The following is a 14,775-nucleotide window of genomic DNA, read 5'->3' as shown; positions in this document are numbered from 1 at the left end:
ATCTCAGGAATAGCTGTTTCATCAGACAGGATCCTGCAATTCTTTGTAATATTTAATTTGTCTTACATCATTCAACCAGGCTTCAAGATTAAGGATATATCTCCAAATACTCACTTTGGTGATGGTCTTTAAAATAGCAAGACGATCTTCAGGTGGTGGCAAACCCACATAGAGTGTTTTATCCAGCCTACCAGGACGCAGGATTGCTGGGTCAATTATATCTTAGGGAGGAGAAAAATAGAAAAGAATTAATCCAGATATGAGATGCACCCTTAGGAACATGTGCACATGAGAAGGAATACATGCATACTTTTACCAAGACTCAAAGAAGCATTTATGCCATGACTGAAGCTCTGAGCATTAAAGGAGCTGACTGAAAAAGTTTCATTTTTGTCAACAAGTCTCTAACACCCAGTACAATGAAGCCATATCTGATCAATGATGGCTCATAAATACCAGTTTCATCTCTTCAGATAAGAAGACAACTCTCTATTTGGCAATACAGAATTAGAACATTTTTGCTGAAGAATTCCACATTAATTATTAGCAGTTTGTTCTACTGGAAGGAACTCTAGCCAAAGGGACAATGATAAGGCAAGCATAACAAGCACACAGGGCCATTCACAACCATCCATATGCAAACTTAAATTTTATTGGTTATTTGCATTTCTACTACATAATGGTTATCTGAATGGTAAGACAGGAAACCCAGGAAAATACCAAAGATAGCTGCAAAGTACAGAAATATTTTCCCAGGGAGAACTACAGACTCTGAATTTATTATGTGTGGAGAAGTAAGAAAGCAAAAATTATCACAAATGTTTTTAGAAAACCATTTCAAGCTTAAGTGTAACAGAAATGTGTAGCTGCCTTTTAGCACCACAGGCTTCAATACTGAATGTACACAAAGTAAGTCAGGATGTAAATACTGATTATTGGTATAACAAGAGACACAGACAGGGTGTATAACCTGGACAAAGCCTCAATTCCTGCCTGTATTTCAGCACAAACTGCCCACATGATGTTTCTCAATGCTTCTTGATGCCCTGTTTCCCCATCTACCAAAACCCAATGATGGTATTAATTGCTCTGTTCCACTAAGGAATTCTATGGAGTCACCGTCCCTGGAGATAAAAAAAGACCTGTAGATGTAGTACTTGAGGACATGGTTTAGTGGTGGACTTGGCAGTGCTGGGTTGACAGGTGGACTCCATGATCTTTGAGGTCTTTTCCAACCTAAATGATTCTGTGACTCTCTGATATTCTACATGCCACAGTAATGTGAGCAGCAAAGTCACAGAAGCACTCACAGAAGATATAAAGAAATTTATAATTTTACTGTAACCAACTAACTATTTTAAAGTATATAAATAATATGAATGTGTGAGGTAGCTACTGCAAGAACCTCTCCCAAACATGATAGTTGATAGGTCCACCTAAGTCTAAAGCTGGAAATTATCAAGGCCTCCCAGTGAAGCTGCAGCACCCCACATTGGCTCTGCCCTCCTGACAAAACAAGCTAACAGACAAACTATTGCATTCCTGTACATTAAAGGACTGGAAAACGTGAAGCTGCTAATCTTTACTATACAGATACTTTAAAGAAAACAGACACCACCCAAGCCCTAAAACAGCAGCAGGGAAGTAAAACTACAGTTTTTTTGCAAATGAAAAAAGTTTGCTTAACTCTGTCAAGCCCTGAACTACCTGATCCTACCACAGTATGGTCTTGATCCACTTTTTAAAGATGCTTATTTATGGTTTTGTTCAGGTTGCTCTCTCAGTTATGCTTAAAGGACAACTCCATTATCTTTTTCTTGGACAAAAGCATTTTTTCCCCTAGGATACAGCAGTCATGAGCAGAAGCATCCATGGAAGAAAAATCAGCTACTGCAAATGTGATGAGAATGGTGAGGGAAAAAAAAAAAATTACTTGTATTAATTTAATCCAGACCAGATGTAACAAGGGTTAAACAGAATCCCTGTCATAGCAGACACAGACAACATGTTATTTATACATCTGTGCATCGTTCCAAATGACACTTTGTCTTGGTTTTGACACAAGTGCACTTTCCTGTTTCTGTGTTTCTTGTCACATTATTAATAGAAGATGACAAAGTTCTCTCAAAGGATCTGTTACAAACACCAAAACAAATACTCTCAATAGGGCCTGCATTACAACACCAGGCACTTGCTGACTGCCCCATTCTAATGTTCCAAAAATAAAGTATGAAATAATATTTTAAAATATTAAGCTTGCTATGGAAAATACTGTTTTGCACACTGAGAACATGGTACTTGCTATTTGTCCAACAATATGAAGACAACAAATGTGGTCTGAAGTTGCATTCATCTTTTTATATGAAAATGATCACACTGCCTGCATTCAAAAATTTACCACGACTGACAGAACTACATAAGCTGCAGTAACGGTGGTTTACAGCAACAAGACCACACCAAAGTCTGAAATACAGATTTACACTCCCCACCTCCTTATGAATCAACTCATTTCATTCTTCTGGTTCAGACCTGGGCCTGAAGTTCTTGAAAACTCAATTCACATAATCCAGAAAATTAGTACTTATTCATTGGACAAACTCATTCGTAAGATGGACTTCATATCCATTTAAAAGAACTGAGTGAGGTTCCCCTTTAAGGAATTTCAAAGCATTCCACCCTGGTAAATCATAACACTCTCTCCATATCTATTATCTTAAAACATTTACTATTTTAATGAAATTAAGGTAGTTATTGCAGATACCTATTTCAAAGCCTACTATTACCCCTCAAGTTGGAAGGAAAGTGAAGCATGGAAATGTGATAAAACACAGCACTCCTTTTCCAAGCAGTTGTCTCACAGACAGAATATATTTCTATTGGGAGAAATGTCCAGTTAATAATTTCCTGCATTTCTGAGGTGGTCAATGGTGTTGACTGTCATTAGAAGCCAGTAGTATAATTTTCCAAATAATTTGGCAAAATTATATGAGAAGATATATACAGTACATCCATTCCTTGCTTTGTTTTTAAGGGTTCAAACAGGCAGTATCCTCTAGAGAATTATGTCACATTTCAGTTTGCTACACTGCTCTTAAAACTACTGCAAATTCTTACAGAATCATTACGTTCCATTGAAAGTGTCTGTGCATATATTTCTATACAGTGACATTCTATTGTTCTATAATAGAATTTCTCAGTCCCACATTAATTTCCAGTTGATTATTTGTGTCTTATCTCAACTGTACAGAAGCCAAGCACATTTACAGAAGTATGCACATGGTCAGTGCATACCAGCAATGACAGCTGTTGTGTGAGTCCATCAAACTTCTCCCACGCTCTCACTCCAGCTTTTAAAAATATATTTGAAGTACACAAGATCTAGGCCCTCCCATTTGTGATGTTCTGAAACGCAGGCTCAGAAGCCCTAAAAGGTTTTCTGAGACTCCAGGTGAACGCTGCACTTATCAACTGAAGTGACTCTGAAAGATTCAAAACACTCAAGGGCTGCTGAAATGAAGAAATATAATTTGTGTGAATCACAATTATTATGAAAGAAATTGTTCCATGCCTCACGTATTAAGTGCTTTTCTTAGATCTTATCTTGCCTTTAATTCAGCAACATGTATAAACAGGTGAAAACAAACAATGCCCAAACCCAAACTGTAACTATTGTTAAAGACTGGTGATTATTTTTTTAATTGTGTTTCAAAACATGTGGTTCAGGTGAATAGCTCTTAAAAAATGAAAACAAACTTGCTAACAAAAATAGAACTCACTGAAACTAGGATTGTGCTCATAGGTAAAAGCAGAAGAGGAATTTTGCAAGATTAATTAAAGAAAGCTAGAGAAAGAGGCCATGAATAAAAGCAAAACATCATCACAATTTATGTAGCAGTATCCCATCCTGAAATTCAAGCTGGTAGCTAGAAAATTGTGGGAAATTAGAGGTTTCATTCAACAGTAGTGTTTGGCAGTTGTGCAGTATTTACTCTTGAATTTGGGGAAGTAAATAGGCTGGAAAAGAATGTAAGTATTCTGACCCATAAAGGTATCTCCCTCTATTCTTTTCCCTCTCTCTGTCTAATGATATTGATTGCTTTAAAAGTTTAATCCTCTTCAGACAAAGTCTCACACTGATTCTGCATTTAGGTGGAAAGAGATTGAGTTGGGAATACTGCATCCCTGCTAATTTAGAAGGAGTCAAAAAATATGTGCAGAGGACATTCAAAGTCATTGAGTAAGTGCAAAAAGCATCCAAAGATCCTGCTTTTTAGGACACATCAAGGGCTTTTTCAGCACTGTCAGAATAAGAATTACCACTTGCATGCTTAGATAATAAACAAAAGAACCAATCTATTGTGCCTACCCTTTTGCCAAAATGGGAATTAAAGCCTTCCAAGTGTTTAAAGGCTATATAAAAGAGAATTTGGCAGTCTTCATGGGGTATAAACCACCACCATCTCACAGTAATACCTTGTCCCAGGTGCCAACACCTCACTGGAACAACTGTGCCAGGAACGTACCTTGATGCCAAAAGTGGCTGAGCCACTGCTATCCTAACTGCAACTACTCTTAAAAAACAACAACAATAATAGCAATAACAATAATAGTAACAACAACAGTAATAATAACTTATGAGAGAGGACTCTTCCTATTGCACAATGATTTCAGGCTACAATGCTGACAACAAACATGAACATGGCAACAGTCATGAACAGTACCAGCAACCAATTATCAAAGCCACCACACATGCAATCACTCTAAAAAAAGAAACATCTTGAAAAGCCATTTTCTCTCCCAATAAATTATACTAATATGGATTAAAAACCATGAGATCTCACATTTCACAGCACTGGCTCAGTGGAAGACTGCAGAAGTTCTGCTGGGATACGTATTATTTAGATTTACATTACACAACTCCCCTCCCCAGCAGCACCTCTACTAACCACAGCTATGAAAGAAAGAAAAATCTTTCTTACAAAGATTTAAAAACCTTTTCAGGCTCCACAACTTTAACTGTTTGTGGGAACTACTTCAATATAGTAGCCAGTCTAAGCTATGCCTGTCCTACAGGTCTCTGCTTGGGCTTTGCATTCTTAAGGTGGTTAAGAGTGCTTTACTAGCACAGACCTCACTGCTCTCTACCTGCAGTGTGCTCCTTTCAACTACCCAGACCACACCATCAAAACTTCATTTGGTGAACACTGCCTCCTCCTAGGCCCCATGAACAGTGCATAAACTACAGGAGAGAAAAACCATTTACCCTACTTAACCACAACTTCAGTAGAAATTGTTCTGATGAAACTCTATTTCCTCATACTGACAAATGCAGGTATCACAGGAAAAAATTATGGTCTAAACCTATCGAAAATGTTATTCATATACACAGTCCTTCTGAAGCAAGACATCCATCCTATCCAAACTGCATCTTCCAGCTTAAAAAAAACATTTTATTAATGCTGGCAAAACAACTCCTTGTATATTTATCAAGCTAAAATCACCAAATTGAAGGACATAAATTCATCTACAAATTCAATAAATAGAAATTAATTGTATTTGTTATCCCTGCCTTTGCATTTTCTTTCCATTTGGCATCTTTACCTCAAATTCCCTTTTTTCACCAATGTCACTGACTAATAATACACTGCTGATTTCATGCATTACGCATTTCCCAGTTGCCCTCAAATATGAGCCCAAACCTCATTATTTGGTAAAGTTTTGTAATTTTAACTATTCCTGTATGGTCAAACAGTACATCTGCTACTGCAGCTGAAAAAGGCAATAGTGACTTTTTAAAACTGAATGGGGGAAAAAAAAAAAAAGATCCCCAAGCCATTCCAGAGGTACTTTCTAACCACATAAGGGTAAAAATGCACCTAGTAGAAGGCTTATAGAGAGGGAAATTAACAACTGAACAGGTGTCTATTTCACATATGCATGAAAATCAGACCTGCAAGCAAGCACTGAATCAGTATAAATCTAAATCAAGGAATTGGGACAAACCTGCTACACATAAGTATTTATATTTTGAAATTAACATCTGAGCAATATTTACCCTAATCTGGCCCTGGTGAAGCTGCTGGAGTGCTTGCACTCAGCTGCCTCCATGAGAGGAATCCTTAGCTCAGAACAGTGACACAGAGCAGCCCAAAAAAGGATCGGCCCCATGCCCAACCGGCTGAGGAGGCACTGCAGGAAGTACAGCTGGATGTGTCCTCACTTTTAAAGTGCTGGAATTCCCAGCCCAAGCTACCAGGCAGAGATAACAAGAAGTCAGTAATTAGGTAAGAAGCCCTTGAGAAACACTTCCAAATAGGGCTGCTTGACACAAATGCTTGCAACAGTGCAACTAATTTAGGGAGAGATCTCTTTCCTAAGGCAACTTGATGACACTGCCACAAACACTCTTGGTACATCCAACTGCATCTATACATAGCACAGCCTTTATTTTCTATTCTGCACTGCATTAGATAGCTCAGGACCAGCAAGCTCATGCCAGGAAAACCTGTCACTTTAAGTCAAAGAATTTGTACAAGCAGGTAGAGATTTAAGCCCTACTGCTCATACTTTATCATGTAGAAGGTTTGAAACTCTGTCATGGTGCAAAGAATTCGAGACAGATCTTCCTCCAAATCTTTGAAGGTTTTGACCATTGAAAAAAAAAACCCACCTCATGCCTATTATAGATGATTTCAGACCAAATATTTCTTAATTTATAGAACACAAGCAATGTCAAGTATTTTAACTTTCTCATCTTCCAAATTATATCCAAAATAGCCATGCTACTATTTTTCCTGTTAAGTCACTTCTCAGCAAAACTCGGCATCTTGTCCTTACTTAATACATGCAGGTAACAAATAATTGTGTCTCACTGTAAGCAGGAATTTGCCAAATACCTTTTCTAGGTGCAAAAGTTCTTTCCAGAATTCCGGTACCCACACCAGTATGGTTCTACCAAGACAGACATGTAACCCTGTATTTCATTTCAGTTGCAATGTTCAGAAAAATGCTCATAACCAAGGAAGTGCAACACCTTCACACTTGTTTCTTTCTAAACTGACAACAAATTCCTTTATTTACAACCCACAGCTTCTATGTGGAATTCAAATTCCGGAAAGACAAGTTTTTTGCTATGTATAAAACACAAGACTTCTCCATAATACAAAACAAACCAAAAAACAGAGATGGAAAGCTGTCTTTCTATCTCTGATGATGTTTGTAAAGCAGACATCAGTGTGTAGCTTATTAACTGAGAAGATGCTGCTGGAATTGCAAGAGCTACCAAAAACTGTAAGAGTCAGCAAGGGAGCATAGACAGCTGTCAATATCCAAGCTGGACAGAACGTCAAGGAATAGGAGAGTAACTGTTCCAAGCAGAGTCTAGCATGGAACATAGAGCCCAGGAAGCAAAAGATAAGCAAATGGAAAAATGACTTAACATGAGACAGATGTCTTAAGACAAAAAAAAAAAAAAGATAGCAGAAAACTATAAGGCTGCTTTGGATAGAAAATCAATTTAAGCAGCAAAAAAGGAAAAAAAAATATATTTTAGGTCTCTTTTCTGCTTATATATTGCAAGGAGATAATTCACAGCAGACAAAGGTCTTTCAAAGCATTAAAACAGCAATGGTACCAGGTGCTAAGTAAGAAACATTTTCAAAGAGATTGCCATCTCACAATACCACATGAACACGGAACAGATTAACTGATCAGAAAAGCTTTGGATTTGAGCAGACACTGCAATTTTAAGCACAGAACAGGCTTAGTTACAGAATTCAAATATTTAGGAACACACGGTTTTGCTAAAAGAGAACCAAGGACATCTGATTTCTTGTTTCTGAATTCTGGGTCCTTACCTGGCCTGTTTGTAGCAGCCATAATGAAAACTTGCTGCCGATTCTCCAGCCCATCCATCTCTGTGAGAAGCTGGTTCACTACCCGCACACTGGCTCCTGACTTTGGAAGGAGAAGTTTGTCAACAAAATCAAAGAAACAGTGGGAATGTGAGTATTTCAAGGTAAAAGAAACAAAAGATCTACTAACTCCCTGCACTGAAATATTACTCAAAGGAAAAGTTTCTTTTTCACACTTTCAATGTAGTTGCATTGTGGATTGCTTCTCTCATATTCTTAGTATGTCTCCATCCCAAATTCATGCTTCCTACGTATTTTAACCGTATTTTAACACATGGCAAACCTTTCCCATCAAAACTAAAGGACTCAGTTAAAGTAGTAATATAAATACTTGTACTAGTCATTCTGATATCTACCTCAACAAAAACACACAAAATTTCTCAATATTCAGTTTTTTGAGGGGAAAGAGTCCTTAAATATTGAAACCTCTGAAACAACATTTTAAGCAGGTGACCTACTGAGAGGTAACTGGTAATTCCATAGTACTGACATCCTATAACCAAACTCAATAGCTTAACCTGAATTTCTCTGGATATTTTGTCTATACATTCATACGAAAAAAGTATTAAGCTTTATAAAACTTGACCAACATATATTCCCTCAAATAAAAGCCTAGTGGACTGCTTTTCTTGGGAGATACCCTTCTGGGTACTTTTGTTGTCTGCAATGTCCCAAAAGCTGTGACTGAGAGTATTTATTTGTGGAGGTATCTCAAGGTAGACTCACTTCACGGTCAGACCTCCGAGGACACAAAGCATCAACTTCATCAAAGAATATAACACAGGGGGCTGAATTCCTGGCACGCTGGAACACCTGGCGTACAGCACGTTCACTTTCACCAACATACTAAAGAAATAAGAGAAACAACATTTAAACTATGTAAGACATTAAGATTTTGCTTGGAAAAAAATCAATAGTTTTAAACACTATTTAAAGTACTTTGCAAGGGAGAAATGCAACCCTATCATCTGGTTTTTTCTGACAACTGTCTCTTATCTGTTTCCTTACTGATCATAATTTACATGGAAACTGTCAGTAGCTGACTTTTGACAATTTGCAGTACATTCAGAGTTTAAAGTAATTCCTTTTTTCTGGGCAATAACTCTAACTTGCCACCATTTTGGTGATGAGAATTAACAAATACAGTCTTAATTAAGGACCCTGTTGTTCAGCTGTTCCTAAACAAACCCAGTGAGCAATGTGAACACAATGAACATCTGAAGTTCATAGAGTTGCTGCCGGAAGACAGGAGCTTGATGGTAGGGAACTGAAAAGTCAGCCAGAATTTCACTTTGAATGCTGAATTGCAGGAACAGGGGCTGTGAAGTTGTAAATGCAAACACTTAATTTCTTCCAAACAAACATGTTTTGATATAATTTGTATGTTAAAACAGTTTCTGAACCACACCCAACCTTTTTCTCCCTATTCCACAGTGAAGTTTGGCTCCTCATTAACTTAAGTGTTGTATTTCCTGCCTGTATCAGTACTTGAAGTAGGCATATAAAAATGTCTGGGAAGAGATCAATCAAATCCAGTACGTGGGTTTCAGCTTCCACGTTACTGATAAAGGCCTCCCCAGGTGGGAGCTGCAGCCACCTTACTCAGTTCAGCACATTCTCTTGACTCTGAAAGGGACTGAAGTTACATCACAGCACTCCTAAGTCCAGTGCTTCAATAATTTGAACTACAGCACTTTTATCTGTTGACATTTAAAACCTCCATGCTACAGAAAAGCAGTGATGTATGCAGCTGGTCATTCAGAAACTCTTCAAGTCAAGAAGGTTTACCTGCCAGGTAATTTAAATTAATATAAGTATTTAAGCTACACAGGTGACTTTTTTCTTTTCACATGAACAACTTCACTGCTAAAAACTTTAAGGAGAGGTTAAATAAAGCAACTTCAGCTGCACCAGTACCAGTTGTGTAATTACCAGGAATTTTGCTTGCCCCACATTTTGGACAAGAATTCCATAAATAACAAAAGCCCCATGATCAGCACATACCATATTTAGCAGCTCAGGACCTTTCACAGATATGAAGTTCAGTCCAGACTCGTTTGCCACCGCCTGTGAAAAAGGTAAATCCAGATAGATTATATAGATATAGATATAGATATAAAACACACATTTATCATGTCTGCTTGGGTTCTGTCCACGGACTGATAAACAAATATCAGGGAAGGAACATAGTTAGCAACTGTTCCCAAAATATAGAAAACAGTACAAAGTATAATTATATGCAATTAAGAGTGGGAGGGGAGCAGGGAATTTAGCAATGTATTCTCTCTCTCTGACGAGGCAGCTCCAGATTCACAACCCATCCCCCCCTCACCAGCTGAAGAATGTCCAGTAACTATGGGAGTTAAAGAGATACTCAACTCTGTAGGAGCATCTGAAGACAAAATGAGAAACAATCTGAAATTTGCACAATTATCTGCATTTATGTGGAGATGCCTTAAGAACTGAAATGCTCAAGAAGGAAAACAGAAGTATTTTCAGTAAGAATTGCAGAGTACTCCCAAACATATAATTTAGTTACAGTAAAATATCCCATGGAGTGGTTATCCAAGAGTTTCTTCTCATCTTTGCTACTTTTTCCTTAACCAACTTCATTCCTTCAAGTTTTGCAGGAATTCCCTCTCCATTCATGCAAAGTTGTAACTTTATGCAAGAAAAATCAAATCACTTCAGCACAAAGGCCTAAATTTAATTTTCTGATGAGATGTGGTGCAAAAGTCCAACTTCTTACACTATGATCCAGACTCATCCTGCAAAAACATCAATTTCAAAAAGATTCTCCAGTGTCTTTAATGATGTTTAGAAAATGCATTACCTTAGCTAATAGTGTTTTGCCACACCCTGGAGGACCTGCAAGCAGGACACCAGCTGGAGTAGTCAGGCCCAGAGCTTTAAACTGCTCTGGGTTTCGCACAGGTGCCTAAAAAGAAATTATCATTGTTATCTCTGGCATAAAGAAAACATGAAACTTTGCATTTTAGCTACAGAAAATTATTCATAGCAAGTTCTTTTTTCCAATTTTTTTTATAGACTAAAAGAATAGATATTCAATCAGCACCTTAATATCTTGCACTGCTAATTACCCCTAAATGGGAGAAATATCCTTATTAAAAGGAAAATATTTTATTCACCAAAGTTACCTAAAAGTGCTAAGGTTAAGTTTCCCTCTGATTAGCAGCATGATTGCTAAGCTTCCAGCTAAGTAGTTCTCAATTCTTTGTGTGGCAGTTGCATAACCAAGGTTATTGGTACACAACTTTCAGAATACTTAAAGATTGAGCAATACACATTGAAAGCATGAATACAAAAAACAAAATATTAAATACAAACACCAGACTTGAACCAAATTCTGAAGTGAATTATATAAACTTGACTGTTTTAAATAAAGATATTGAAAAATACCTCTATACCTTAAATAAATACTGAAAACAAACATTTTTATTTCCTGCATGGGGGGGAGTGCAAAAGCTCTTTGGAAGTAAGGTTAGGACATACCAATATTGCCATAGTCAGCTCCTCCCGAACATCCTCCAGGGCTCCGATGTCTGCCCATGTCACATCAGGAATTGTGACAAAGCCTTCTCTCTTGGCAGAGGGCTGCACGGATGACAGTGCAACAATGAAATCATTCATCTCAATGCACAGCTTCTGCAGCTGCTCCTCAGGCAAGGGGGCTTGCTCCTTCAGTAAATCCAAAAGTCTCTGCAATTCATCCTTAAGGTACATGGAAAGTGAGAGAAAAAGATTATGCAACTGGGTTAGACAATCAGAGCCGTTTAAAGGGCTTTTTCAAAGCCATAATTCAACTATCAATCACATTATTATGTACAATAGACATAAAATATGTAAATTACTATTAGTGATAAAAATATTTCAGGGAAGCTCCGTGTACATTTAACAGGTTTGAAAGCAGTGAGCTGAGCCTAAAATCTTGATTTAGATGATACAGAAAATGAGCTAGCACATGTATTTTGCCTTCTAGTTCTTCCTACTGCTTCTCCCACATTGACTTGGAGAAAGCTATTTCCACGCTGAAATTTCCAAAATATGTATTTATATGTATTAATTCTACTTTTAACAAGAAACTGCTTTCAAGAGAAAGTGAAAAATTGCTGGACAGCACAATTCCAACAATTTGCAGAATATTCAGTTTTGTATAAACTGAATATAAAACTCTTAACACACTTCTAGAACATCCACTTTTATTTAACATCATCTTATTTCAAGACAACTCATTTCCTCAACCTGGTTAGACCTTATTCTTGAATCAGGCCCTGACAAAAGTTTGGGCAAACAGGACAGAGAAGCAGGGTGATACTTTCTTGCACTGGCCCATGTTGCAGACCACAGTGACCAAGGGAGGTATATTCCAATTTCTCCAATCACTTCCATATTGGGAACTGAGAAAACACTCCATCAAAGAACTTCAGATCTTCACAACATAAATACATCCCCATTCGAATATAGAAAGGCAGCATCAAAGCAAACTGATACTGCACTACAAGTAAAACTGACTTCCATTATAAGATAGAGAGAGAAAAAATAAATGTAAAAACTCTTTTTAACTTTCAACATTTTTTCTACAAGAGTATAAAGAAAAAGTACCACTTCCTACCAATTTCAGCTAGGACAGCTCTACAACTGACCACAAAGAAATACAAGTGCTTAGAATGCCTGATATTCCTTTTAAGTCCTCCCTCCTCTTCAAGAGCCATTGAGAGAAACTCTGAAATAGCCAAGACCACTGTGTTTGTTTACTTGAATTGTGTGAATGATTTTTAAAGGTTTTGTATGTTTATTTTTCCATTATAAATATAATACAAGGGTTTTAATGACAATACCCTGTATTAGACTATGTCAACCTCCTGCCAGCTATCAAAACATGGCTTTGTTAGGATTAGACTTCCTCATTCTCAATGACCCCTTTGATCACGGTGATGTTGATAAAAGCTGGAACTAGCTTCCACTCCCCACCTTCTTTTGGCTACAGCAGGCCCCAGGAAGCACTGGGAGGTATGAGCACCATGCTTATGTTATACTAATACAAAGGCTTACTACAGCTTTCTACACTGATTTTTGTCATCACAGCAACACTGCTCTTTGACAGCCCTCCTAAAAACAGAACCTGAGCACAATATGCATTTAAGCCCACTTATCTCCTGACAAATCTTTAAGAGGCCCACACATAATGAAGGCATATACAGACTCCAAATTTTGAGAAGCAGGACCAAAGATTTCTATATGAAGTTGCTCTGCTTCACTAACCTTCATGTTACTTAGGCCAGTAAATAATTCTGGCCCTTGAAATACTATTTTCTGCAACAGAGTTCCAGTTGTCCTGCACATTAACAGCTCCTCTCTTCCTCAAACCAGGTACTAGACACCACATATGACTTACCTCAAGTAAACACATAGCTGGAAGGCAAACAAAGGCTGCATAAATACTTTTAGACTTTGGCTTACTGTAACCCTACCAAGGTCATGGAAGAGCCCCAGGCCCTCACAGACATTTCACTGAGGGCACAGCAAAAAGCTGGTACAAAATATTCAGTGCAAGTCTGATACTTTTAAAATTCTGTTACAAGCAATACACTTTTGAAGAGAGATACAGCCAACTTCGAAACTCCGCTCTGCTAGAAGACAAAACAACACAGAACAAAAAATCCAAAAATCCCAGGGAAAAAAACACACCTTGTATAAAACATGAACATAACTTTTAGGAGGACTGGGGTTTGGGATTCCATTGAATGGAACCAATCATTGAATGGTTTGACCCATTCCTAATGGGTCATTAGGAAATGCCTTAGAAGCTGTGATTTCTAAATCTAAATATAATATTAGGTTGGCTGTGGATGTTTGAGAATTTATGATTAATGACTTTCATAACTCTAAAATGGCTCAACTCTTCAGATGTTAAAAACACATGCTTCAAGGAACACATACCTTAGGTGGAAGCTCTGGTTGGTTGGTGCCCTCTTCCACCAGGACATTCGTTCCTATTCCCGGGCTTCCTTCAGCTGTGTTCCCAGCAGAGTGTGTGTGCTTCCTGCCGTGCTCCTCAGATGTTATCAGGACCCTGTTGACTGTGCCCACCGCTGCCTCACGGCACAGGGCCATCAGATCAGCCCCCACATAGCCCGGAGTCAGCCGTGCTAAATGACGGAATTCAAACGACTCTGGGAGCTTCAGTTTTCGACACAAAGTCTGAAGAATTCTAACCAAGAAAGGGAAAAAAACCAAAAATATAAAGCTGAACAAAAAGCTGTTACTTTTTTTTTTTTTTTCCATATGAAAACAAACAGTATTTAAGATCTCGTTCAGTCCACATGAACTGAAGGAGCACAGTGGGAAGCTTTTGCTCAAGTAGGAAGTAACCAACACTGAAACCCACAGAACTGTGCTATAAACTTCCTGTCACTTCTTAAACAAAAACCAACACCATTGACCAGGCATTATCGGTGGTTTTGGTGACCAAAATATTAAAGGTCACCTTTCAACCCTAATTTATATTCAAAACTGACAGGCTAGGTCTCAGAGTACCATAGAGATACAGACGAATTATTCACTGATACATTTAACCTTGTATTCCTAACAACCTAAGCCTGCACTGTCTGTTCCATGCTGCTTCTTAAAAATTTATTTATTGAAGAACATCCACAACAAGGTATTCTGCAAGAAGCAAATGAAATCAGACTGTGTGAAGGTTTAATCTTCAGTATCTTACCCTGACCACTGAAAGCAGAATAAACGAATACAACAGCAAAATAGCAGTTAATTGGCAAAATATTTTTAAAAGGCAGCAGAAACCAAAGAAGTCCAGATCAGTAACATACTTCTAGTTCCA

The 14,775-nt window shown here is 37.8% G+C and overlaps 1 protein-coding gene across 3 annotated transcripts in view; it reads right to left on the bottom strand.

The window, feature by feature from the left end:
- Positions 1-14,775, bottom strand: part of NVL (nuclear VCP like) — a 37,965-nt gene that overhangs the window by 11,202 nt on the left and 11,988 nt on the right. For all 3 annotated transcript variants that reach the window (XM_014252851.2, XM_014252853.2, XM_088052330.1), the window contains 7 exons: positions 13,875-14,145; positions 11,427-11,645; positions 10,747-10,851; positions 9,918-9,980; positions 8,640-8,759; positions 7,857-7,956; positions 115-221 (listed from right to left, as the gene is read on the bottom strand). In XM_014252851.2, the coding sequence (XP_014108326.2) occupies positions 115-221; positions 7,857-7,956; positions 8,640-8,759; positions 9,918-9,980; positions 10,747-10,851; positions 11,427-11,645; positions 13,875-14,145 (985 nt within the window). The remainder of the gene's footprint in view (positions 1-114; positions 222-7,856; positions 7,957-8,639; positions 8,760-9,917; positions 9,981-10,746; positions 10,852-11,426; positions 11,646-13,874; positions 14,146-14,775) is intronic.

Source organism: Pseudopodoces humilis, chromosome 3 (assembly GCF_049639895.1).
Source record: "Pseudopodoces humilis isolate 2021_Gansu_Grassland_sample_001 chromosome 3, ASM4963989v1, whole genome shotgun sequence".
Classification (NCBI taxonomy): domain Eukaryota; kingdom Metazoa; phylum Chordata; class Aves; order Passeriformes; family Paridae; genus Pseudopodoces; species Pseudopodoces humilis.
Note: the sequence above shows the minus strand (reverse complement) of the source record. Positions and strands in the feature narration are given on the sequence as shown.